At 39.8% G+C, this 26,963-nt stretch overlaps 1 protein-coding gene across 1 annotated transcript in view; it reads left to right on the top strand.

Annotated features, from left to right (window-relative positions):
- Positions 1-256: 256 nt before the first annotated feature.
- Positions 257-26,963, top strand: part of CEP192 (centrosomal protein 192) — a 70,981-nt gene continuing 44,274 nt past the window's right edge. Inside the window, exons 1-20 of the mRNA XM_069004980.1 lie at positions 257-409; positions 2,162-2,212; positions 3,236-3,382; positions 3,805-4,016; positions 4,689-4,787; positions 5,831-5,971; positions 6,259-6,416; positions 7,091-7,241; positions 10,768-10,951; positions 11,839-11,931; positions 14,322-14,689; positions 15,019-15,252; positions 16,055-16,177; positions 17,714-17,868; positions 19,352-19,398; positions 20,725-20,857; positions 21,936-22,090; positions 23,213-23,353; positions 23,606-23,942; positions 24,315-24,455. Coding sequence (XP_068861081.1) covers positions 299-409; positions 2,162-2,212; positions 3,236-3,382; positions 3,805-4,016; positions 4,689-4,787; positions 5,831-5,971; positions 6,259-6,416; positions 7,091-7,241; positions 10,768-10,951; positions 11,839-11,931; positions 14,322-14,689; positions 15,019-15,252; positions 16,055-16,177; positions 17,714-17,868; positions 19,352-19,398; positions 20,725-20,857; positions 21,936-22,090; positions 23,213-23,353; positions 23,606-23,942; positions 24,315-24,455 — 3,181 coding nt within the window. The 5' untranslated portion in view covers positions 257-298. The remainder of the gene's footprint in view (positions 410-2,161; positions 2,213-3,235; positions 3,383-3,804; positions 4,017-4,688; positions 4,788-5,830; positions 5,972-6,258; positions 6,417-7,090; positions 7,242-10,767; positions 10,952-11,838; positions 11,932-14,321; positions 14,690-15,018; positions 15,253-16,054; positions 16,178-17,713; positions 17,869-19,351; positions 19,399-20,724; positions 20,858-21,935; positions 22,091-23,212; positions 23,354-23,605; positions 23,943-24,314; positions 24,456-26,963) is intronic.

The following is a 26,963-nucleotide window of genomic DNA, read 5'->3' as shown; positions in this document are numbered from 1 at the left end:
CGTCGCAGTCGGACGCGGCGGCAGGGTAACTTCCCGCGGACGCATGCACTGCCCCGACCCCCGGCGGCCCACGGCCCACGGCCCGCGGCCCACGGCCCACTGCCCACTGCCGTCCCGTCCGGTCCCGCCGCCGCCCCCGCCCTTGCCCCGTTTCCCGGCGGCGGGAAGGAGCGCGCACGCGCGGAGCAGCCCCCGCGAGCGCGGCGGGCTCTGGCGGCTGCGCGCGCGGCCCCGGCCCCGCCCCCCGCCCCCCCGCCCCGCCGCGTGAGGCGCGCGCGCGTGTGGCGGCCGCGGCGGGATGTTCGTGGCGCGCAGCATCGCAGCGGATCACCGCGACCTCATCCACGATGTGTCCTTCGACTTCCACGGGCGCCGCATGGCCACCTGCTCCAGCGACCAGAGCGTCAAGGTGAGCAGGGAGCCGCCGGGCCTGGTGCTGGGCGAGTGTCGCGGCACCGGCCGTGCGCGGCCTACCGGGCTGCGGGTCCGGTCGGGCCGGGCCAGGGCGCTGCCTCGGGCTCGTTCCGCGGGAGGTCCCGGTGCTGTGTCGGAACGTGGGGGGCGGAAGGCTTTGGCACATAATGCGCGTTGTGTTTATGTGTGCGCGAACGCGTGTAAACACGGGAACTCCGCTTCCCACCTATTGCTGCAGCGGGGAAAACATTACCGACTGCTCTGCCTGCAGCTTGTTTTGTTTATTCAGCTGAAAATCTGTATTTGTTAAAGAATATTTACGAAAGAAACTACTGTTTCGTAGCGTAGTGCCAGTACTCTGTATTTATTATGGGAAAAAGCTGCTGTTGAAGTGCCAGTAAGCCAAAAGCCGGACCGTTCTGTGTGTGCTCTGCCAGCTTAGGGAAAGTGTGAAATACTAGAAGCATTAATTTTTACATTCCTTTAGAGGAAATAAAGTATCACTTTGTATTTACTTAAACGAAAAGTTGATTGCTTTTCCTCTTTCTTGTGCATAGCGAGAGGATGGGAAAAAATTCAGGAGTCATAGTTTTAAGAAATGTAATTTGCAGAGAGTAGTCGTGTTTTTTATTAAGTCCAGATAAATGGTTGAGAAAGTCGCTTTTTTCGTAGAAAGCTGTGTCATATGTATATTAGGCTTGAGAACAAGGGGAGAGCAGCCTCTTCTCCCTGACCACAGACTAAAAAGCAAATAACCAGCCACAATAAAACGGTCCCCCAGAAAGTAGGCCAAAGCCATGGGGAACTCTGGTTTGGACTCACTACCTAGAGTTTGCAGTTCTTAAAAAAGATACCAGGAGGTAGGTTGAACACAGAAACTACGTTCTTCAGCAGTGTGGTGTTACTTTCCAATCATAACTGAATCCTTTCAGAGATTGTTCAGAAGTTTTCCTCCAACCTTTATGAGATTGTTCAGAAGTTTTCCTCCAACCGGAGGGACAACATGACCCAGGTTGTACTAGAGGTCCAGAGTGGCAGAAGTGAGGTGACTCAGTAAAGCTTTAAAGTGAACGAGTGACAATCAGGAGTTGATGTCAGATGGTGTCTTTTGTTTGGTTACGTTCATGACTTTCTACATAATTTTTCAGTAAAAAAGTCATAAATATGAAGATGTTTGGGAAATCAAGAGAGGGGAAGGTTCAGTGACTTGCACATGGTTAAAAATCAAGGCAGAAATCTCAAAGAGAAACAAGATCTGTTCCCCCACTACCCTGATGTCTATTTTGCTGTCCTGCTCTGCTTTTGGGATGAGTGCTGGGAGCTGCATTAGGGTTTTGCAACCAGAGCTGAGCATGTGGCGATGCTGGGGCCTCTAGAATGAAACAGAATAGTGTAGTCTTGGAACAAAATGATTGAAGTATTGGGAATTGTAATAATTTATCATCTATGTAATTTACTGTTTAAAAAGAGATCAAGTCAAACAATAGTGAATTTTGCAGGCAGGACCTCTTCTCCCTACTTGTAATAGGCATATTTTCAAGGTTGAGTGAAGTGCAATTTTTTACTGAACCATGTACAGTGTCCTAGATGAAAATGTTTAGTGGGGTGTGTGTGTATATTTTTATATATATATATTATTTATATATATATATATATATATATATGTATATGAACGGCTGTGTCTTTAATGTACTACTCAGTAAGATTTATTTACAAATTGTATGATTGTATTTTGATTTCTCAACAGGTCTGGGACAAAAGTGAAAATGGAGATTGGCATTGCACTGCCAGCTGGAAGGTTTGTATTTGTAAAAATTACACAGACATAACCATCATTTCTCCTTTGTTTTTGAAGAAACATGCTTCATTTCGGCTGAATTTTAGAGTAGAAATGCTTTTGGTTAGATGTAGATTCTGTATGTCTTGTGTGAAATACTTTTTCTTTGCTTTTATAGACCATCTCTAGTGCCTGTCATTTAAAGCAGAGGCTAACATGCGGTCTGCTCTGGTTAATACTTGCTTATGTTGGCAGACTCTGGTATCAGTAAACATATCAGTGGCTGGTGTTTAGGGAGTTGAAAACAGTACCTTAATTTTTAATTGAATATTTCCTTTTGCATGTAGTAAGACTTAAAAAAAATAAAAGGTGGAAAAATTAAAAGGAAGACGTTTGGCTATTAATGTTACAGCATCCGACCTCTGTTTACTGTTCTCCAAAACTTTTCTGAGAACTGTGTCGTGTAGAGGCTCTGCTTCATCTGGATAATTAGTGCATTCAGCTTCTGAATTCTTCTTAAACTTGTATTTAATAGGACCACAATGCGTTCATCCCTGTAAATGGAAATGCAAGGGAAGCTTTTGAATTCCCCTTCTGTAAGAAAGGAATGTTGACTAGGTGTGAAAGAGGAGCTTCATATTAAAAAGAAGATTAGTAATGCTCTGCATGTGCTTTTGAAAAGTACAGCAAGCTAGAAGTGAGCATGGTAGTGGCTGAAATTTGATTGAGAGCAAAGCTATACTTTTTGCATCAAGGCAGAATCATAGTTTGGAACTTGAAGTAGTAATAAATAATGCCTTGAAATACACTTGTAATAATTGCCTTTTAAACACTAATAGCAACAAAACTTTGCAGTGCTGGTTCAAATAAAGAATTGCAGCTACAAAGCTGCTATGTAACTTTGTATAAAAGAACATAGGTTTCAAAGGAGCAGTGTTACTACCTTCCTAGAATCCTCTTCTGCAGAAAGTAATGAAAATACAGGGTCCCTTGGACTAACGTGGGAAGTATGCTTCTCTACAGTGTTTTGATGTTATCTTGCAGACACATAGTGGATCCGTGTGGCGTGTGACATGGGCCCATCCTGAATTTGGGCAGGTCCTGGCTTCCTGCTCATTTGATAGAACAGCAGCTGTATGGGAAGAAATAGTGGGAGAGTCAAATGATAAACTCCGAGGCCAGAGTCACTGGGTGAGACTTCTTTTCTGTTACTATGAAGTTCCTGATTTTGGCTATGTTTTGTTCATTCGTGGCAATTTGTTCATTTCAACACAAAGTTAGTATTTTTAAAACATTTAAGAAAAACAGCTAAATAGCACATTCAGGACAGTTAGTGTCACTTATTATCACTATTTCATAATAAGATGTTCCCTGGCAAAAAACTTGAAGACATGAATTTCCATCTACAGAAGAATTACAGTTGTGGGGTTTTTCTTGGACAAGAGATCATTCAAAACAACACTGACTGTTTTTGCTCATCTTTCAAACAATAGAAAAGTTTGGGGGAGGGGAATTTTTTTGGTGGAAGATGTAAGCAATCCTATGAAATGGTGTTGTCAGACTTTGATTAGCCTTCCGTAGGGAATAAATTTCTGATGGGAATTTCTTTGCAGGTCAAGAGGACCACTCTAGTAGACAGCAGGACATCGGTTACAGATGTGAAGTTTGCTCCCAAGCACATGGGTCTTATGTTAGCAACCTGTTCAGCAGATGGAGTTGTAAGGATCTATGAAGCTCCAGATGTGATGAATCTCAGCCAGTGGTCACTACAGCATGAAATCTCATGTAAGCTAAGCTGCAGTTGTATTTCTTGGAATCCTTCAAGGTATGTTATTAAAATGTAGGGTTTGCTTTATGACTGTAACAGGAAGAGAAAAATCATTCAAGGCTGAACTGCTTTGAATTCTGTTTGTGCAGAAGCACTTAATGGCTTTCCCTGTAGACCTAATGCTGTGTCCTGCTGATCCAGTTAGTCTTCTATTCATTAGCAGTAGTCTGTGCTGAAGGTTCAGAGTACAGGCATTCACTTTAATGCATGGGATAGGATAAAATTGATTTAAAAACTAGAATTGATCTACATTTAGCTTATGTGATTTGTCTTCCAAAACCTGAATGAAATATCAGTAAATCAATCATTAAAAGCACTGCAAAGAATGCAGAATCTGCCGTGAAAGTTGTGGCAAATACTAGACTACAGATGCAGTCTATTATGGAAAGTCAATTCTTCTCTCTGGGAACATCATCTCGAATTGCTAAATAATGTTGCTTAATGATTTCACCTTAGTGAGTGTATAAAGTGGGCTTTCTAAACAACAGAATGAAGATAGTGGTAACTGTGAATAGCATTTAACTCCTGTTTCTTTGTGATTTTTTTCTTGTGATATTTTGTAGTGTTTTGTTTCCTATATAGATAACGTATTTGAAATTTTAAAAATGGCTTGTTGTACTTTCTGTGGGATCTTTTGTAAATACAACAGTATTTGTTTTCACCTTTTAGCTCTCGAGCACATTCTCCAATGATAGCTGTAGGAAGTGATGACAACAGTCCAAATATACTGGCTAAGGTTCAAATTTATGAATATAATGAAAATACCAGGTATGCTAAATAACAATATATAACATTTGTGGGATCATAAAGTTGTTTATAGTATATGGCCTTTTTTCCTGTCATCAGATGTGGAGTAGTAAATATTAATATCTTAATTTTGTCTCTGAGCCTTTGGATGGGAAAAGAGAGGGGCACCTCAGAATGGTAACTGATGTTAACAGAAATTATATTGATAATTTTATTCTCTGTCACTGCAGAAATGCCAGTGTTCTTACATTTTAAAGGGAGAGTTGTTCCTGTGTCTACTAAATTATATGTTTAATTTTGCACAAGGAATTAGCAGCTGAAATTTGAGTTGTGTTGCAGCAGGCTCTGTTTTGTTCAAAGCCCCCTTACAATGATTTTAAAGGCGTGATTATAATGACAGAAAGTGCTCGTGAATTGCTCGTGTTCTGTCGAAGTTCAGTTTGTACAGTCAAGAGTTCACAGAACCCGGAAAGGCTGGGAAGTTTGTGCATCACCACTTCCAATTAAATGGTAACAGTGGAATTGTGTTTGATTGGGAGTGATCGATGTGGGAAAGGAGCCAAAGTGTTCTGTGGATTTTATGCCCAGCTTCAGGCAATGCTCTCCATGCATTAACAATGAAGTTACTATAACTTACTAAGAAAATGAAATACGTGTTTATCATACAGCAGAGGAGGCAGACAATGGTCTACTTTAAAGCATGGAAAATTTAGTAAGTTACTGAGATGTAAATTCCCTTTAGATTTGTGAATGGAATGTTTCTTTTTATTTCCCTTTTCCAGTTGTAGACAAAAATGTTCTTTGTACTGCAATTCTTGCTTTTGTTGTATGACTTACAATAATGTAGCATACTGTACTTAGTGGCTACTGTATCTGATATGTTCAATTTCTGAAGAAATCTGCTTGAAATTATTGCCTAAATTTATGTTAAAAAATACTTTTATTTTTACAAGTCTTACTGTGTATACTTAACCCTTTTTCCTATGTCCACTATATCTGGTTTATATAATTTGCATCACTGGTGATTTTCATGGCATTAAAGATTAATTTCTTGCGCTGTACAGGAAATATGCAAAAGCAGAAGCTCTGATGACAGTCACGGATCCTGTACATGATATTGCATTTGCTCCAAATCTGGGAAGATCCTTCCACATCTTGGCTGTAGCAACCAAAGACGTACGAATTTTCACACTAAAACCTCTAAGGTGAGCTTAAAATGAAGATGGTTTGGTGTGATGTGATGCATACTATACAGTCTTGTTTAAATAGTCTCTGCAAAGCAAAAGTGATAACTTAATGTATGCAGGATTGTTTTTAGCAACCTGATTTTTAAGGTGACGAGATTGTGAGCAAGGCTTTAATTTTGTCCGAATACCTATCTAATAACGGTTGTTATGTGAACTGCTTGAAAGATGTAGTCCTCTCTAACATAATGCTCAAGCTTAGACCTTTGAACAGTTGTGTGCAGAACTGTCACTTTTCTCTTAAACAGGAAAGAATTGACTTCATCAGGAGGATTAACAAAATTTGAAATCCATATTGTGGCACAGTTCGATAATCACAACTCCCAGGTGTGGCGAGTGAGCTGGAATATTACAGGGACAGTGCTTGCCTCCTCTGGTGATGATGGCTGTGTTAGGCTCTGGAAGGGTAAGGTCACCTACCTGAAACACACTAACTTTTTAGTCTTAAGAGTCAGTGTCCATTTTAGATTTGTGAAAGATAGATATTTTTTCTATATTTCTGTTGATGTTTAAGAAAAACAGAATTCAGAAATAACTTTCTGTGCTGCAATACTTGTGTGATTTAGGCTGCTGTGAATAGTTGTTACTGTACCCTGAAATTGTTTCACCAGACTAGAGCTATATAAAACTGTCATTTAAAAAAGTAAGATAGAACTTTTCCTGCTCCTAAACGCAGAAAATCTACATTCAGTCACAATGTCCAGGCAAAGTGGCTTTTTTCTGTTTACATTTTTGAAAGAAAACAAAAGAAAATAACCAAATAGATGCACCTCCCTCCATGAACCAAACTAAAAAAATCCCCCCATAATCCCCACAGCAACAACAAAAACCCACTGGTGGTTTCCTTACACATTCTCATCTGTTCCTCAGTATTGTAATAGTGGAAACAGTTTTAAAGTATGCATAGACAGAGAATATTAGGCAGCTAAGGGGCCAGATCCTCAGCTGTTTGGAATTTATATATTGATACTGAAGTTCAGTTCTGATTCACACCAGGTGTGTGTCAGTTGAAACATATTTGTTGGGAAAGCTGAGCTTTAGAAGAGAAATGTAACAGTTTCTGTATATCTGTGTTTGCAGCTAATTACATGGACAACTGGAAGTGTACTGGTATACTGAAAGGTAACGGGAGTCCGGTGAATGGTAGTTCTCAGCAGGGAATTTTTAATGCCTCTCTAGGTTCAGCCAATACAAGTCTACAGAATTCACTAAATGGATCATCTGCCAGCAGGTAGGTTAATTAGTAGAGAGACTGATTTTCAGTAAATAGCTTTTTCTCTGAATCTTCCTAATTTCATTTAGCTCTCATAATTGTCATTTATGGCATGAATACTTCTACAAGCTCTTCTGGTTTGCTCTGTGGTATTGTCTGTTATGCCATGTTAAGAGGAAAATGAACCAAACAGGAGTCATACTGAATCAGTCTGCATAAACAAGCAATGTGAACAACTATTTCATTTTTAGTCCTTTCACATTATTAAAAACAACATTTCTGAAATAGTTTCAAAGAAGGAGAAGCTTCGTCCTACTGGTGTGTAACTGCCCTTTTGCTTTAGATACATGTTTAAAAGTGAAGCAAAAGTACCAGCAACAAATTCTGTTTTCCTCTGGGATAATGTAGCAGAAGGGAAGGAGGAAAAGCTCCTTCATAACATACGGTTTCAACAATCAAATGTTAGTCTTAGTTTACTTGGTTTTGGAGGTGTGTAGCATTGATTGAATAAAAGTTTTGTGTTTTTTTTAATCTTCGTATGGTATTCATAATACATATAATTTGCCTTAATCTCTGTTAGGTTTTTATTCTGTAATAATTGCTGTTTAGTGGGTAAATTTTACTGCCTCTTCTGAAAAAACATTTTAATTTGTGCACCTTGAAATGTAGAAATACACTGAGTTCTCCATCTGTATGGTGCAGTGTGTACCATCAGCTTTACAGGATTGTAAGTCCTGTGTAAGGATGAGATGTCGCCAGATTCTACAGCAGCAGTTTCCAAGTTTTGTGGCCACCTTTGTTTCAGATGCCTTGGGATAGCTTCCCTTTCCATCCATGTGCTACTCATGTGGGTTGTTTTACAGTTTGGAATGCTTATCAGTAAAGTTTACTTTTGGAGAGTAGCACCAGCCTGCCCCCTCCTTCCCTTTCAGCAGTCAATCCTGAATGGCAGTTCAAGATCCCTAATCTTGTTGAACAGAGAAGAGGTTTCACATTTTCCTCACAAGATAAACGGGAGGACAGGAAGTGGTAATGGCCTGGTCCCTACAAGAAAGGGCAGCAGAATGATGTTGGTCATGGTTCCAGGTTCTACTTGCAGTGTAGCAAATGAAATGCAGCCCTGCCTTGGAAACTGTATATCCAGAGCTGTGTAGCTGTATTTGCTTGGGCTCCTGTGGGAAATGCAGGCTGTTTTACACCTCTTGAGCATAGGGTGTGGTTTCGCAGTCTCCTTATCTAAGACTGTGCTGCTGGCAAGACTAGCTGTCCCCACCCCACTGGTGGCTCTTCTGTCCCTGACCTTGGTACTAAGCCATTGTGAAACTGAAATTTCTGGCATTATTTTAGACTCCCTTCATAGCTCTGTATTTTGGAAGGTGTTTTGTTTTGGTTTTTAATAAATTATTCTTGCCTCCAATATGTAACAAACTGTTAATTCCAGAATTAAGTCAGCGGCTGTGGAATTTCCAGACATATTGTGTCTTGTCCTAGGATTGAGCCTTATTATAAAAGATACACACTTAACTATATGTTTTCTTTTGTAATGATGTTGGCTCGAATGGTGTAAGCACAGTTGCTAATTTCTGTGTTACTATTAACATGCTGATAAAGATTTATGCATTGACATTTGACTAAACGGGTATTCTACACATAACTTACTTTGTCTCTGACTGTACATGCTCCATTTCATGTCTATACATTTAAACACTTAGAACAGCTCTAGCACAGGCAGATCTGAAAAAAGATTGTAAAAGCACAATGACCAAAGTAGATTTGTACTCAAAATAAATTTCAGAACAGGTGATATAGACTGTTAGGAAATAAACCAGCAGGGCTGTATTATTATGTTGATGTAATTGTGTGTCTAGATTTATGATACAATTTCCATTCTCCATTTGTATTATGTCCTTTTTAACAGAAAGCAGAGCTGATACCAAGCTAACTGGAGTAACTTTGGTGTTTTGCTGCTTGTTGCATGCACACAGGAATGGAAAACGAACTCCTTTTTCCCTTCCCCAACGCCGTTTGACCTCTCCCAAGACACCAGCAGCCTGCTAACTACTAAATGCTGTTCAAAAAGCCTTTTTAAAACATGTTGTGTGCGTTTTTTGTACTAGCCTGCACAGTTTGATAGTGATGGAATGCCTGATAGAAAAATATTTGGAGAGGCATCTTGTTTGGAAAAAAACATAAACAACCCACCCAACCCCCAAAACTTCCATCAGAACGTATTTTTGAAAGCTTGTCAAATTAAAAGATAGTTCATGATTTAAAACAAGAATTTTTGTCCTTGATTGGGATGGGAGGAGGGAAATGACTATTACAATAACTTTCATTAAAATTGTTTTGAGAACCAATTTGTTTTGCATTTCAGAGTGTTCAGCATTTGATTAAGATTCCTAAACATTACAAGGTTGTAACTGCTTTGTAATATATTCAACTGTTAGTTCTAAAGGAATAAGAAAACTGTTTTGACAATTGTACAGATGATGGCTTTTAGTAGTTCGGTATTGTTCCATTTATATTCTTTAGTATGACTTCAAATAAATGTTTTTTAAGTACTGTCATACTTTCTTCATCCTAAGAGAAGTACTTTTTCTGATATGTATTTGTACATTCCTAGGGTAGTAATTACAATTACGTGGAGTACTTAAATTCTCTAAACATAGTATCCTTAAAAAATGCAAACACTTTAGCCATACAAAGATATAAACCAAAATGCAGCTTGTTGTTAATTGTCCCATAATTTCATTAATTAACTGATAGCTGTTCCTTGATGTAAGTCCACAGAATTGTAAACAAGACATAATATAGTTACACTAAAATGAATAAGTGTTACGGGTAAGTTCTAATAAAAACAGCAGCAAAATGACATGGAGTGGCATAATTCTGAATCTTGCGTTCACCAGGAATCTTGAATTTACACTGAGGATTTTGCAGAAATGTGTAAATAGATACAAATAGATACTGTATTTCATTCAAAGTAGTTTTTGTCTGTAAATGTATATTACTAATGTAAAAACAATTATGTTTTTACGTCTATTCTAGAAATGCTGTGAAATTAATCTGAGTTAGATTCATATACAGAAAATGTACTTTGATAATATTTAATGTATATTTTGTGTCACAAAGAAAGCATTACTGAAGGCTGTTAACAAACCACACAAATTCTGGGAGAATGAAAGCCTGTTAATAGCTGTACTACACCATCCTTTTGATTTCCAAAGCAATCCATTCTTTTGTAAAAATGTATGCTGTGACTATGGTATTATTTTCAATGAATTTCAGTGGAAAAGACTGTATTATATTGTTCTAAAGGACAGTTTCCAGATTTGTCTTGTTTTGAATTACAAGCCTTGATTTCTGCTATTATGTTCTATTGGTTTTGGCATGGATATACTAAAGCCTTTTTTTTTTTTCCAGCATGTCTTTTCTCCCCTTTGGTTCTCCTTGTATTTACTACCTTTCTCTTCTTTTCTTGTTTTGTTTTTTGTTTTGTTTGGTTTTTTGTTTTGGTGTTTTGTTCCTTTCTTAATTGTTTCAGGTATTTCTTTCCCCCTCTGGATTCCCCACGGGCTGGATCGAGATGGTCCAGTCATGCCCAGCTCCTTCCTCCTCCTCCTCTGATAGAGCAGTCTTGTGATGCTGACACTGCCAACCTCCAGTATCCTCACCCTCGCAGACGATGTGTATCTCGGCCTCTTAATCTTTTACCTGAGAATGAAGGGGTTTAATGTGTTACTTTAAATAAATTCTGAAGGGCCTTATTCTGGTGTTTGTGAATGCTTCCATTTCCAGCTACCTTTGTATTCCTTCTCTGGTACTGAAGACTTTTTTTTAAGATGTGGAAACTTCATGCATGTTTTGCAAAACCAACATCATATAGAACATGCTATTTGTGTATCAAAGGAGCATTTTAATTTGTACCCTTTGAACTATGGCACCACCTATAAACAGTATTAGCCACGAGCTCTTTATGGAGTAGCTGACTTCAATGTGCCTGTCCCTTTTATCTTTTTCCCCCCTGCTTTTTGAAATCAGTTTAGTATGGTCTTTAATTTTTTCTTTTTGTATACTGCATTTACATGTGAAACACATTCTCAAAATTAGACATGCCTTCAACACACTTGTGAGTGAAGAATGATATTGGATCAGCTTGTTAAAGAAACTAAACCATTCCTGTGTATACTGCAGCAAAATAATTTGAAGTGTTTGGTTACTTAAGAATTTTTCATCTTGCTGTATAAATATTTAAATTTTATAATTGTGGTTGACTAATAAATTTGTTCTGAAAGGTCTGTATTTGTATGCTTTTCCTTGTAATAGGCTTTTTTCTTTTTTAATAGGTTCCTGATGAAGGAGGTTTTTTGATTCAGGTGTCCATTCTTCTAGCTCTGCTTTTGTGCCATTCTGGATGTGCAGCTGCATATTCCAGGTCTGTGCCGGAGGGTGTGCTCTGACTTTTCCCATGGGTGTGCTGAAGGTCTGCAGAGACTGCTAGAGCTGTTGGATTTCACATTCTCTCTCAGTTTTTTTCCAGTGATTGAATTAAATCAGGACATTTTGAAGAAAGAGTGCTGGCTTGAAAAATGTCAATTGTCTTTTCTGATGTCAGCACAGGAGCATCACTGCTGTGGATCAGCGTGTTGGCACTGACTCAGACTGGTGCCAGACAGGCAGGAAGATAATGCTGGATAAAGAGTACATGGTATTCCCAGGAGTAGCATTATTGCACAGGATGTGACTGCTGAGTTTGTTGGACATACCCTGGGGGGAGGAAGGAAAGAGGAGACCTCTGTGCAACAGAAACCCAAAGTGTAATAGTGTATTTCAGTGTGCTTCAAAATGGACTTATCCTATTTCCTGGACTAGACCACTACTATGAGGTAAGGAAGAGGGTAACATGCATTTTTCCAAAGTGACAAGTTGCTGTGAAGTTTTACTGAAAACTTCATTTGCTCAGATCCACCAGATGTGTTTCTTTATTTCTCTCTGAGGAATTGAGTTTTAATTTAAAAACCCACGAGGTACACCAGTGTTAGGGGGTGCTTGCTGAACATGCGTGGAGGGTGGCTGCTGATACTTTCCAGCCAGCAGGAACAGAAGTGTGGAAGAAAAAAAAAAGTTACACACCTTTTACCAGAAAAAGTTAACACAAAACCATTCCAACTGTGTATGGTAAACAGAAATGTTACATGATTAAACGATAAGGCTTCAATGGGGGTAGAAAGTAACTATTCCTCTGAGGGAGAATGAATAATTAAAAACAAAAATTACCAACACTATGATACTGGGATCCATTCCTAAACCAGAACAAACTGTTTCTGGGTATGCAAGCAAAGGAACATATTTTTGAAGTGTTAAGCCACTTGAGTAATTTCCATCTTAATCCTTGAAGAGGTCACAGAATAACCAGTTACAGTAATGACATTTTTTTGCAGCTTCTAGTACTGCATTGTTTATTCAGCATGGTCACATTATTTTCCTCTGTGATGAACACATATTATTATTAGATATCCTAATTCCAGTCACACTTCTTACTAATGGAAACGTGCTGTTAGTTTCAGTGTAAACAAACAAGTCATGTTAGAACACAGTGGCCAAGTTTAACCTCAGCAAATGAACTCGGGCTGGTTTTGTGGCTGATGCCTGCCTTGCCCCCTGCCTGCTATTTTGTATGACCTCTCTCCAGACCAGGACCCTTCAATCCGTATCCTTGACTTTCCACCTGCACTTCCTCAAACTCGTGCTTCCCTCTATTCCCTTGACTGTGAACTGTGCTTCTGTGCAGGATCTGGACCCTTCGGCATACGCAGCAGAACTCTAGGAGGGAAGATTATAGAAAGGCTTTGAAAGAGATAATTACAGCAGGTACTTGCAATATTTTAAATTTATCCAGCACTTTGTAAGGCTGCTCTCCCTTTTCTTCTGAAAGAATACCCACAATAGCCTTTCTACTGTTTCTGTGCTTGGAGCACATCTCAGCTTGAACTTCCAGGATTAGAAGTTTTTGGGTCTTGTAGTAGCCATGAGATGGCTTTGGTGGTTTTCTTTGTTTTCCTTTGGTGTGTGTGGTGCTTTTCCTTTTGTTGTTGTTTGGTTTTGTTTTGAACATATTTGAATCCATATGAATTTCTGATTATGATAAATGTGGATTTTCACTGTTGCAGATTTCTGTACTCTCCGTACCAGGAATACAACTGTAGAAGTGCATTTTGAAAACACCTTGCACAGCACTGATTTTGATGTAGATCTGTTGAAGTTGTCATGTGCACACACACACACGCATAAGTATGTTTGGAAGGCATCTGATCTCATCCTCTACTTAAAAAAAAAAAAAGTGACATGTACGCTTCAGCACGGAAATGAAATTTTCCATGGTCCGTACGTAACCTAAGACACAACGAATTCCACCGCAACATGAGGAAGAACTTCTTTACGCTGAGCGTGGCAGAGCACTGGAACAGCCTGCCCAGGGAAGTCGTGGAGTCTCCCTGTCTGGAGACATTCAAAACCCACCCGGAGTGGGTCACCTGCTTTAGGTGACCCTGCCTTGGCAGGGGAGTGGGACTGGGTGATCTCCAGAGGTCCCTTCCAACCCTAACGATTCTGTTGCTCAGCCTCATCTAACTGATTCAGATGGCAAGAACGGGACAGAAAACAAAGCCGGGAATATGAACAACGTCACATGGGTTAATCCGACTGAAGCTTTTTCATTTTTAGGTAGGACGGGGACAGCAGGGTCCGGCGGGATGTTCAGCAGCCCTTTCCCTGGAAGACGCCGAGCTACTCACTGGTACCGGGATCCAAACCTGGCCGGTCTGAAAGCAAATACCTGAGACCAAGTACACCTATGACATCATCCCCTTCCCCGCGCGCGGCCCCGCGTGCCCGTGCCCCGGGACGCGCCCACCGCCCGTTCCCGCCTAACGGACGCCGGACACCGCCGGGGGGCGGGGCTGGGCGGTGCCGCGCGCGCCGCGCCCAATCAGCGTCCCCGCCGCCCCTCGCCGATCTGTCTCGGCGCCCGCCTCCCGCCGCGGGCCGCGCCCGGCCAATCGCCCGCTCCCCGTGGGGCTCCGCCATTGGCTGCGCGAGAGGGACCGCCAAAGTGGGAGGCGCGCGCGGCGCCGCTGCGCATGCGCACCCGCCCGCGTCGGAGGGGGCGGCTCGGGCTCGCGGCCGTTTCCGTTGCGCGCCAGGGGAGGGAACTTTGCCCGCCCGGCCGCTGGGGGGCGCTGCGGCGCCGGCGCGGGGCGGATCCCGAGTTTTGGCGGTCCGTCCGTCTGTCTGTGGGCGCTCCCGCTCCTCCTGGGACCCTCCGGAAGGGCAGAGCTCGTCTCCCCCTCTGTTTGGGCAAAAAGGGGGTCGTCGGCTTCCACCCGCTCCCCCGTCTCCGGCCTGCGCGGCGGAGCGTGGCCGGTGAGCAGCCGCAGCCTTCCCTCCGCTGCCCGTGGTCGCACAGAGTTGGTATCGCCTCAGGTGCTCCCTGGAGGGGCCGGGGAGGGAGGAAGGCAGGCTCGGACTGCCTCGGTCCGGGCGGCTTTACAGGCTAAATATAGGCTGGCACGTCTCGCGGCGGCGCTTCTGTGACTCGCAGGAGCACCGCTCTTTTTAGGCGGTCCAGGAAAGCTGTGAAAGTGTGTCCCCCGAAAGTCTTGGCGGGAGAGGACTGGGAATAGTTCTTAAGCACATTTGTGGATAGAGCGGGGTTGCCCAGGAGTACTGGCAGTGATGTGTGAGTAAAGCGCGTTGCCTTGTGTAAGTGTGAAACTTGTTCGGATCCTGCTTGCAGATGCTGCCGGACCGGGGCTGATCGTGTTGCCGGGCCGAGTGCTGTTCCAGGCAGCGTGTGCAGGGTGATGGAAGACTTCAGGAAGATTGCCGACGAAACGTTCCCGAGCTTGTTGGGCCATTCCTTCAACAGCAGCGCGAGTGTCGTCTTTGAGAATGTCACTGTCTCCTCCAACCCGGGGTTACCTGTGGCGGCCTCCACTGTTGCCAGGAGCCAAGCGGGCGGTGACAACAGGTGAGGGTGTCAGTAAGTGCCACTCAGTAATATAAAAAAAACAGTTGAAGCATTTAACTCTGGAGAGTAAAAAATAATTTCACAGATTACTTGGTCGGTGATAAAACTATTTACCAGTCAGTATGTCAGTAATCAGCAACCATAGGTTTGTCTGTATTACCAGTGAAAAATCTGCATTTAATTTGTAACAAGTAAAATACTTAACATTTACAAAAATTGCCCTTTAAGAGTAATTTAATTTTTAGACTGGTAACCTTCAAGTTTCTTTTAACTCAGCTCTTCAGCTTAGTATACTCGAGTTTAAAGTTGGTAGAGGATAATATGTTTTTTACACATGCGTTCTCTTAACTCTGTTAACTGCTCACTGAATTTACCTGAATCTGCCTCCTTTTAGAAAGTGTAAGAGCTAGTGTTATGTATAAGAATTAAAACTTGCTCAGCAAGAAATAGAGCGAAGAGTAACAAGCCTTTGCACTTAACTGCTGTCCTGTTACTTAACAACAAGTAAAGTGAGACTTTAATACCCTGTCTTTCCAGAAGTGTGTGCTCCAGAAGGACACCACTAGCCACTAAAAACTATAACGTGGTATTTCTCTAAGGAGCTACAGAAGACTGGAGAGGATCATTCAGGATACACATGTGTATCTGTAAATACAGATTAGCTAAAAAATGCTAAAATATTGAAATAACTTTCAGGAAATAAGTGGTCATTAATATGTTTTTTTTTCCCCCAACTGTTTGGAAAACAGGAACAGTGCATTAGAATGACTCTGATGTGTGTTTTTCCTTTCCACATTTACAGGCTTTCTGATGACTGTGCATCCTATTTAGAAGGGAAACATTCACCTCTATCAGGATCTCCTCACAGCAGTCAGTCAGATCCTGAGCCAGTGGAAAGATTTGCCCTCTCCTTTCGTGATGACATGTAAGTGAGGTAGTTAAAATCTAATTCTCTCCTAAAATGCAAATACCAGTAAGTTAGTATGTAGATTTATATGTACTATATGGCTAATTATGGGCTACTTCAGAACTGAATTGCAGAGTTGAAAACAGCAGGTTTTACTACTGGCCTGCAGTAACTGGAGAGCTCAGCTGTGCTTTAGCCTGTTAGCTTACAGTATTTGGCAGCCTGGCAGCTTTTCCTACTAAAACAGCTTCTCCATGTTTTCTGAAGAGGGGTAGTGCCAGGCCTTGTGGAAGCACCCTCTGCAGTGGTGCCACTTAGCCTGTGCAGCCCTACATGAGCAGCATTCTGCTCTTTGATTGACTAATTGGACTTCATGTACATGACAGGAATGAATCTTCAGAAGTAATGTTTTCTAGACTGTGAGGTTTTGTTTTGTAGTCACACAAATTAAAAATGTCCTCAGCATGATTATTTCATTGACTTATCTGAATGTAGCCTGTATTTACCTAGTTTACATAATCTAGAATTAAGCTGATGTTTCTGGTTCATGTCATGTGTGTGAATAGCATTTTGCACTGATTTAAGTATGTTTTGGGTAAGTATCAAGCAGTTTGTGTACAGAAAGGAGCAACAATTTCTATTAAATTTGCCTTCCTTGTAGCATCAGTGATTGGTGTTTCTTAGGAAATAGTTAGTGATACACTTGAGAAAGCATTGCTGAGTGGTGGAAGTGTTGGAAGCTGTTGCATAGGTTATTCTAACCAAGGTCAAATTTGTTCCTGTTGTGACAGAAACTGCAATGTGTGTCTTTCTCACTTTATTGGACATACTCTAGGCAGTATGTCCCTATCAAAACAAAGAATATAAGATTTGAGAGGAAGTCAGTGTCTTGATTGTACTCAAGTACTTAAGAAAAGAAAATACAGAACATGGAATAGTTGTGTTTTAGATTTTCAAATGTAAGTTTCATTTATTTATCTGAAATATCGAAGCAAAAGTATGGAAATTTTAATATCTGGCGTGATTAGCTGATCAGCCTGTGTGAAAGTTCTGTAAAACCAGAAGTGAAGGATAAGTTTCCTGCATAATTACAAAAGCTGTTATTTAACTATGTGCAATTTCAGTAACTCATGTTCTTTATCATTTGGTCCCTTATCTAGTGTAACAAAAGGCTTGGTGATATTGTGGACTTGGTGAAATCTTGTCAAGTGTTTGACTTGGTCTCAAGTGGATTATGGAACTCGGCCAGAGTAGATCCTTTTGTCCTTATACTTGTCTCTCTTTTTATGGAAATGAAAGAGAGGTGCAAATAGGTAGAGAGGCATATGTTGCATGAAATTTCACTATTTGTTTCACAGTTTAGATTGTGAAACTGAAGTCCTTGTAATTTTGATTTGTATTCTTTTATTGTAAAATGACAGGTCTCTGGAGTCTATCCTATACTGGAAACAACTGACTGAGACAAAGCAGTTGGAGACTTTATCAAATCTTTATCTTGAGAGATGATGGTCTGTGTACCTCACTGATTTTTTATTGAAATAATTCTCTTTCTAGGGAAATGGCTACACAAATTGAAGAGCTTCAGACAACTTGTGTTAGTTTGAAAGAGCCCCACTCAATATACGGAGAGCAAGCTCAGAATGTCATTGAGCATTCAAATTGCAGTCAAGGTACCTTACATGACGTTTTGCCAATTGAGCGCTTGGAAGGTATTAAATTTTGAGAAAAATGGTGTACTTATTTTCAGTGTAATGAACTTTTTATGCTACAGATGTCTTTTTTTGACCCTTTCACTGTTTTATGGCAGATCATAAATGAGTTTTGAAAAGCAATCTCTTGGATTTGAGCAAACTGAAAACAGAGAGAGCTGTTGTTGAGTGGTTGACATGTTCTTGGACTTTTCCTCAAAGTACAAAGCTATACAGGAAGTTCGTGAAAACAATGTTTGTTACATAGTACCATAATTAGAATGCCAGTAGTAATCTGTCTTAGTTCCAGGAACTTGGTGGAAGAAGTGCATGTAACTTGTTCTCTACCTCTTCTATTTCAGTAGGTGTAAGGCTGCAAGGTTATATTTTAACTAGCATCTCTTCTCTTGCCCTATTCCAACTTGTAATAGATGTCTTTCATTGTCTTTGTAGGAGGTTGTACATGAAAAAATAGTTTTGAATACTTGCTGTGAAAACTATGCTTTTTTTGAAGTATGGATAGAGTAGTGGAAGCAAAATAATATTCCCAAACTTATTTTAAAAGCATGGTGACTGATACAAAGCTTGCCTGAGGTTTTTGCTAATGCCAGTTCTGTGATTAAATTCTACTTGTCCCTTAAAATTCAGTAAATATAGTTAGTAAATATATACTTTTAGACATTATCCTTTTCCAAGCTTTGAGTATTTGTATAGGTTTTTGTGAAGTATTAATAATTTTGACAGATAACATGTTCAATTAAAAAGTACTGTGGCCTGTAATATAAATAGACCCTTATTAAAAAACAAGTTCTAACAGGGAAGTGTTGACTTCAGTCATTTGTTACTGTAGTCTTGCAGAAGTGGCAGTAACTGGCAACAAAATGATGATGCTTTGGAAAGCTGAGACTGCCCAGTGTTTGGACTTGATAGTGGCCAATCAGGTTTAGTTGCTTGATTTTAACTTGATGTTTGGAAATTGCCTTTTATTCTCATCTATTACTTAAGAATTATGAAGCTTTTCTGCTAAAATCTCTGTGTGCAAGTCTAAAGTGCTCTCTGTCTTGTGGGACTTGGAACTGAATTATATGTGGATACAACACATGGACAAGTGGAAGCTGCTTATAATGATCCATAAAAAGAATTGGTCCAGTAGGTGAAATGCAACAGTGGAACAGAACACTTATCCCTCCTTCTGCTAGTACAAACTGTGGCTCCTTACTTTCTTGCACTGCCTGTGGAAATCCTTAAGGCAGTAAATATCTTTCATCATTTTTAGAGTTCTAGCCCTGATGAAGCCCTGCCATTTTAACAAGATCCTTTAGATCATTGTCATAAGAACATACAAGGTTTGGTGCTGGGGTAATGTGTATGTTTGGGTTCTTTCTATGGTGTACATCAAGACCTTCCAGAGACTCTGTTTACTACCTTAGAGAACAGGTAGCACTTACTATGTCCTCATGTTACACTACTAAAATACTGCTTATGCCACTTTCTTGTGTTTCAGATTTGCCAACTGGAATATGTTTTCTTCCAGACATTAAGGAGAGCAAGGTAAAAGCTTTTCCAAATACAGTGAAATTAAGTGGTTTCTGATACTAATATTTTAATAGACTTAATTCTGTGAGAGGAGGAGGGAGGGAGTTGAACTATGTTTATTGTCTTATGTATACCTTAAGTGAGTAAAGGTACTGGCATGCCTCACTTTGCCTCCATTTTGTAGATCAGTTAATTAGTACCATGGGAGCATGACTCCATCTAATCTTTCTCAGTTGTGAAAATGGTTGTTTGCTCCTAGCCTCTGATGTCTTGTAGTTCTGTGTCAGTGTAAGGACTTTGCATTTTATCCCAGTTGTAGTCTACCTTAATGAAGTGTCTTTTGAGAAATTTTTTGTAGTGCTTTTGGAAATTGAAGTAGACAACACCAGAGCTAGCAATAGCTGCAGGTATTGACAGGTAGGGTTGTGCTTCACCTGTTTTTATGTACTGTGTTAGAGATGCTGACAGTTTTGGGCAGAGAGATACAATACAGACAGGAATGGGAGGTCTCCTGTTCCTTGTGGAAAACATGTATCAGGTTGCAGCCAAATGCTGTCCAATACATACTCCTTAATGTGTCAGCTAGTATTTTGATTTAGTTTTCTGTCATTTGATTTTTGTAGGGGCCACAGTGCTCAGTGAGTTGCAGTTGAATGCTTGCAGGCTGCCTTCCGAAAACCATAATTAATTTTCCTTTCAAATTCTTTACTTTCTGAACTTTGACTTTTTTTGCTTTGTGTCAAACATGATCTGTTCATCACAAAGAATCTGAGACTGAATCTGTACCACACATTACATCATGCTGTTTTTAAAAATCAGTCAGCTATAGAAAAGATAGAATATTTGCTGTTAGCTAGATTCAGCTGAAATACTACTTTTTGAGTAATTCAGTGTGCTCGTTTAGAGAAATTTCCAACAAAGGTTGGATCTGTGTATACAATTTCCGAAGAAGCACTGTTTTATCAGCATAGGAAACAATTGAGAGATGTCTTTGTGCATTTAAGTTGGGATTGCAGCTCAATGAATGATGGAAGGCAGTTTTTTCAAGTGTAAACTCTTTAATGCAACGTTTCAGTTCTTTATTTTGAGGTCTCTTGACTTTGGTGTCCTTCAGATGCTTTTTTGCTCATCCCCTTTAATGATCCCCGTGTTTCTTGTGTGCATCCATTCTGGAAGCTAGCAGGTAAAGTCCATTGGAACTAGAGTGTTTCCTGGGATAAGTAAAAAAAGGGTGTGTGGAGTTTTGCAATATTATTAACCTCATTGATTGTTTATTATTAACTGAATTAATACAAGAGTTTGTAATTTCTAGAAACATTTCTTTATGGGTGCTTTTTGCAGGTTGGTCCATCTGAACCCTCTGAAAAGCTGATAAAAGGTGCTATCTCAAGTGTTCATCTTAGCAATAGCCTTTCAAGTTTTTTGGAGAATGAGAAACTCTCATCTCTTCTAAGCTCAGATGAAGATTCCACTGGTAGGTGTGTTTATAACTCTTGGTAGCTGAGTCTGTAATTCTGACTCAATGTTATTGCATACTTGAGAAGAAAGATTCTGTTTTACTTAAGTATTTCATATTGGATTGTGCTTGATAAAAAAGTAGTATAACAATATTAAAGAAAACTGTTCTTTGGAAAGCCGACTATTTTTAAATAGTAACAGGAGTAGGCAGCTATTGAATTTGTCAGAGAAGGTCACATTTGGAATTTTAATCTAAAAAATTAAACAACAGTTCTCAGTTACTGTGAATCAAAGATACAGGTGACAATGTGGGCATTGATTTAATGAAGTGGTAACTCCAGCTACATTTTCAGATTAGCAGAGATAAAATTCTGTGGTGAAGAGCACACCACATGCAGTTAAAAAAGGACTTTTGCTTGAGTTTTGAGTTCAGCTCTTGTTAGGTACTGCATGTGTGGGGTGACATCCAAGTTGGAAGTCTAGTTTACCTGCAGGCATAAAAGTGAGAGCTTGAGTTCTGTATCACTAAGCAAGAGTTTTGAACTTCTGTGCCCTTCCAGTGGCTGCTGCAGAAGGGCAAACATGCTCTTCTTCATTAATGCAGCTGACTCTGCCTGTGACATGAAGGATGACAGGGCATGTTAGATGTGTCAATGAGGAAGGCAGAGTGATCAATAGGTTTATTGTTGTGAGATCAAGTAGCCTTGCAGTCAAGTAGGGCTATGCATTTCTCCCATGGCATCTACGTATGTCATGACTGTCTTTTGAAGTTCTGTTCTTTCTTGTTGCATAACTTCACTTGAGTGTTAAGCATATAAGAATTATGTTAATAGTTTGCTGAGTAAAATTACTGTTGTTTCTTTTTTCACTCAAGAGGATGAAGTTACTTTTAATTGCCCTCCTGAGGAGTTGGTAGCTGTTAGCTGGAAATACTTGCCTATTCAGGGCTCCAGTACTGGTGAAGCTAACTGGTCTTTTTATTTTTATCATGCAATTTAGTATTTAGTGTAAATTATGGAGTTGTTTTGACAGTATGTCAGGTGATATAAAATGTCAGTTAAAAGTGAAAAGGAGGTTTTCTTCTCTTTCCATAGATGATGATATTGATGATGAAGAATTCTTAGATAACCAACTAGAAGCATATTTTGAGCAGCTGATAAAACCAGAAATTATAAGAGGAGACACCAACCTGCAGAAACTCTCAGAATGCTATGCAGCACTGAAGCTTTCTGAAGATGGCTTACTGCAAGTAGGTTTAAAGTTCAAAGCTCAGCATGCCCAATGGCTTTTAAACATATTAAATGAAGTTTCAGTGGTTATATTAATTAGATTCTTAAACAGAATTCGTTTTAACTGTTTTTTTTTGTTTTATTTTTTTGTTTCTATAGCTATTAAGGCAACATGCTGGCACTTCTCTTTTATCATACAACAAGTTTATAAATAGTCTTTTTGATCACTTTTTTTTTCTATCTTGGATAGCAACGTCCAAGGCATTATTAAGGGTATAGCAACACAGAGACTTTTGTTTCCAGGAGAGTCAATCATTCTCTTAAGTAATTGGTAAGTGTGTGGAAGTTAAATGTAGGGCAGCAACAGGCTGGCTTGTGGTTTGCCTTTCAGCAACAGTTAGCTCCATTCCAAACAGGTTGCCAGGGATTAAATGCCTTTCCATTTTCTTGGCTTTGCAACAATGGATATGATCCTGGCAGTCTCATGCTTGACCAGAGTGGAAAAGTGTGATTGATTTAAACAGTTAAACCACAGCTTCTGAAATTTCAGAAATTTCCCAACTGACATCAGAGTTTCCAAGCTGTGTGGGAAGTGATGTTAACCCTGTACAAGTACAGTACAGTCTGGATAGGCTGCAGTACATGAAGGAAGGGATGCGTGGTTTTAGGAGTGAGAATAACAGAGCTCTGCTCTCTGATCTCAGGTCCTCTCTATTTGTGAAAGATGTCCCTGCTTCCCTGCCTTGTAGATATACAGTAGGGTAGATACAAATGGCTCTGAGTCTGATTTGGAGCTCTCATCCAACAATGGGTCAGCCAGAAGGGAAAGAGGAATAACACAGTACCCACGTTAAAGGGAATGAGAGGATGTAGTAGGAATAAGAAAAGATCCTCCCATCTTCTTGCTGTGTATGCTCTTGTAGGCACATGCATGGATTGGCATAGCCAGGAACTATTGTCCTTGGTGGTAGAGGCAAACTAGAGGTGCTGGCTATGGCAGTGTTGTACGAGTGAACAAAGTATTGTTAGTCTCTTTTCTACTAGAGAATTTTTTAACTAAAACACCCTGTAGTGTTACTTCTTTTTTCCTTTTGTATGCATATTCTAGTGGAACCTAAATATTTTATATTTTTTATTTAAAGGAGAACTTTCAGGATTCTGCCAGTTACAGGGCTGTGGCTGGAGTAGACTCTGGAAATGCTAGTGATGAAGATTCACAAAATGAAGGGATAACTGGGTATCCTGTGAAAAGAGAAATGCTGCCCAGAGCAGTACAGCAAATGGTATGAAATTGCCATTTAAATTCCTATTAATCATGGAGAGTAAGACTGTAGTAGGAGATGGCAGTGTGTTTGAAAACTTGTTAGATCTTCAGCTAACCACCCAACCTTTCTTTACAAAAAATTAATAATACCACTTCGATTTTAGGTGTGTTTTTCAAACATAGTGGACTCGGTCTGTTTTGTATCTAGAACTTTTAGTACATGCAGTTAATAACTGTGCTTCTGACACTTTTCAAATGATTGTTTTCGAAGAATTCCATGACTGCTGGGGATGTGGTGGATTCCTGTGCAGCTGATGAGTTGCGATTAGATTCCCTGTATTTCCAGTTCATAGACAGCCATAAAGCTGATGTCTCAGAAGTCCTTCCAAAGCAAGAAGTAGAGTCCTCAGTCTGTCAGGCTGCTTCTTCTAATGCAGAAGAGCTACCCACAGCAAGAGGATTTTTGAGACGTGACACCACTCCTGAAGTTCTTAGTGCAAATGCACCTCAGACAGATGCAACTGAATGTAAAGTTGGTCTTCCTGATACTTACCTGTCTCCAGCTGGGGATAGCTGTGAGAACTTAAGTTTAGCTACAACAGACAAAGGTAGGATGTTTTACATACAAACTCTTTACATTAAACCTATGCATTTGTGCCGGTATTCTATTGCATGGAAAAAGAAATAAAATTGTAAGCTAGGCATTTTTGTTTAGTTGTAGGATTTGGTAATAAAAACCAGTGTAGCATGAATTAATTCTGACTTGCTTTTGTTTTAAGAAACTGTGATTGTTGTATGTTGCACTTAACTGTTACTTATTTGCTGATGAAATGAACTTAAGCTTGCAGTTGCAGCAACTTGAGCTCTGTTTTTTGAACTTGTTGCAGACTTCTGGCAAGGGAACTTAATCCAAAATTAAGACATTTTGCTGTGTCCCTTTTTATTTTAATCCATAATGTAGCATTTGCTGTATCTTTCAGGTGTTTTACCACACAGCATTGTCTATCAAAATGAGGAGGGCAAATGGGTGACTGATCTTGCATATTATACTGCATTTGATGAAGAACAAGATTTAAATATGTCTGAATATGATAAACTAAATGAGGAGTTCATTACTGGCTGTATGTAATTTTCTTCTTTTTTAGTTAACTCTTGTTGTCTGTAATAATGTTAAGTAAACTTTCTTCCTTTTTTTTTTTTTTGTTTCACTTCAACAAAGCAGTATTTGGTGTGGCAAAGCCTCCAGGTTTAGATACTGCAAATTATTTGAAAGCTGATGTTGATAGTGGTCTGTAGTGATATCATTATTTGTAGTTCATAGCTTCTTTCTGTGTTTCCTGCTCTTCCCATGAAGCATGCTTTAAAACAAAAGAAAAAGCATTCTAACGTTTGCCATTGGTACCTATTGTATGAGCTAAAGCAACTTCTCTCACTTCCACAGTTTTTCCTTTGGACTTTAATTATTGTTATCCTTTCTTGCAAGAAAAGAAGAAGAGTAGTTTTGTATGGCATGATGCTTATAAGACAGGAAATAACTGTAACAGAGGAATTACTACAAAATCAACTAGAATGTGAATACAGTGTCAAAATTTGAGTGTCTTGAAAGTGTTGAATTGGCTAGCTGCTGGTTTTTTTGTGAAGTCCCTTGGGAATGTCTTGATGCTGAAGAATGGTACTGGTATGGAAAAATTTTGGAGCTTATTGAGGAACATTATGTATGGATGCTAAAAAAGTTAGCAGAGAAATTTTCCACTTTTTACAGTCTTCTGTGAAAGTCTCTGTTCTCATGCAAACTAAGCTCAGAGACGGTTTGCTATTTTGTAAACTATTTGCAGGTGCAGGGTGTTGTGAGAATGCAGTGGATATTGTTTTGGTTCACTGAAGAAAATACTTTGAAATAGGCATCGTAGCATTCAGCCAGTCACTCTGGGAGGTGTATGGTCAAGCACCCAATAATGTCATTTCTCTACTGCGAATCAAGTTATATAAACGAGGTGGTAATTAATTAAATAATGCCATTTATCCTGGAATTCTGTGTTGTGATTCTCGCCGTCCCTGGGGGCAACAGCAACATTTATGGGACTCTCATCTTCTCTTGAATTCCAGGCTTTTTGAACCTCTGTTTACGTAAAAAGTTGGTTTTTATCCTTAAGCTGTGTCAGACTGATCTTCATGAGAGTCTGTATATTTGTCACACAGGCTTGGATAATACACGTGTAGTCCCATAGACAAGTTGATTCCTTAGCACTAAAGTGTCATCTGCTCATCTGTTTTATAGCAGATTCAAGCAATGTGTGGAACAGCATTTCTCCTAATCTATTCTAGTTTTTAAAGCTGACATGTGGATGGGCTAATGTATTCTCAAAATGTCCATGGTCCACTCAAGGTTCTTCTTTCTTTCAAAGAGAATGTTGTGTAACACTGTTCATTTTGATTGAATGATCAGACAGGGCTGATTGGTTGAAATAATGTTGGTCAACACTGTAGTAGTTTTCTGATGGTTCAAGTCAATATCATCCCATTTGGGAGACACTTCCCCATCTTCTCTGTCAGTAATGTAGAACTCTTCCACTATTTTTCAAATGCCATTATATTTCAGACACCTTCCTGAATCTTAGACTTGAGTTGTTGAGTGATTAGAATATTTGACTGTTGGAAATTTTTCCAAGGCTACTTAGGTTTTTCCCACCTGATGGGTTTTTAAACACTTCTGCTTTCAAGTCAATGGGCTTACTTACCTCTTTTCATGGTAGAGGATAACACACTGACAGATTCCATGTGGTTAGCATTTTTCTGGCTGCTAGTCTGCTTGTCTGTCTGCAGTGGTGTTTGACAGCTGAAGAAACTGTATTTGTAAGGACAGAAAGGAAATGTTACATCTGATTCTTTGGAGTCTCATTTATGACATGTCTCTCTGTCAGCAAACTGTGCTCAAAGTGGGTTCTTGTATGGAATAGTGCAGGAGTGCTCAATTGACAGTGTTGGGTGCTTCAGAAAGTCTCTGGACGCTGTAGGGCTCATATAGAAGATAAAGAACTGCTACTGCCTGAGAGTTCAACTGGATAGAACAATGTGTCATTGATAGTGCCAGATTGCCTTTAGGAGATGAAGTTGGATTGCTCAATTCTTTCCTTAGAGTATGTATTGTGACTTCCCGTGAGTAATTTTATGGACAACAGCTGTATTCACCTTACAAGTTTGCATCCATTCTTGGCTTTTGCCCTGTGTCTCTATGCCTCTGTGTACAAGGCCATGTATTTTTGAAGTTTTGATGAGTTTAATGATACATTTACATTGTGATCAGGTGGTAGAGCAGTATTTCTTGATCAGTTTTCCCCATCATTTTGGTGAAGAGACTTTTAAGAGTAAGTTGTTCTGTAGATGGTAACTGTGAAAATAATACAGGCATTTGAATTCAAAAGTAAGATTGAGTTATTTGGGCTGTTAATTTGCATGGGTTTTTCATGAACTGGTACAAGCCAGTATCTTTCTTTTGCTGCAATTTGAAAGTACTACCTTAATGTAAAAAATTTTCAACCCCAAATGTAGTAGAGGTTTGATCAGAGTTAGCCATATCATGCTTGGTTCTAGCTAGTATGGGTACCATAACCTATAAAAAGTTGTAGTTT

Source organism: Aphelocoma coerulescens, chromosome 2 (assembly GCF_041296385.1).
Source record: "Aphelocoma coerulescens isolate FSJ_1873_10779 chromosome 2, UR_Acoe_1.0, whole genome shotgun sequence".
Classification (NCBI taxonomy): domain Eukaryota; kingdom Metazoa; phylum Chordata; class Aves; order Passeriformes; family Corvidae; genus Aphelocoma; species Aphelocoma coerulescens.
Note: the sequence above shows the minus strand (reverse complement) of the source record. Positions and strands in the feature narration are given on the sequence as shown.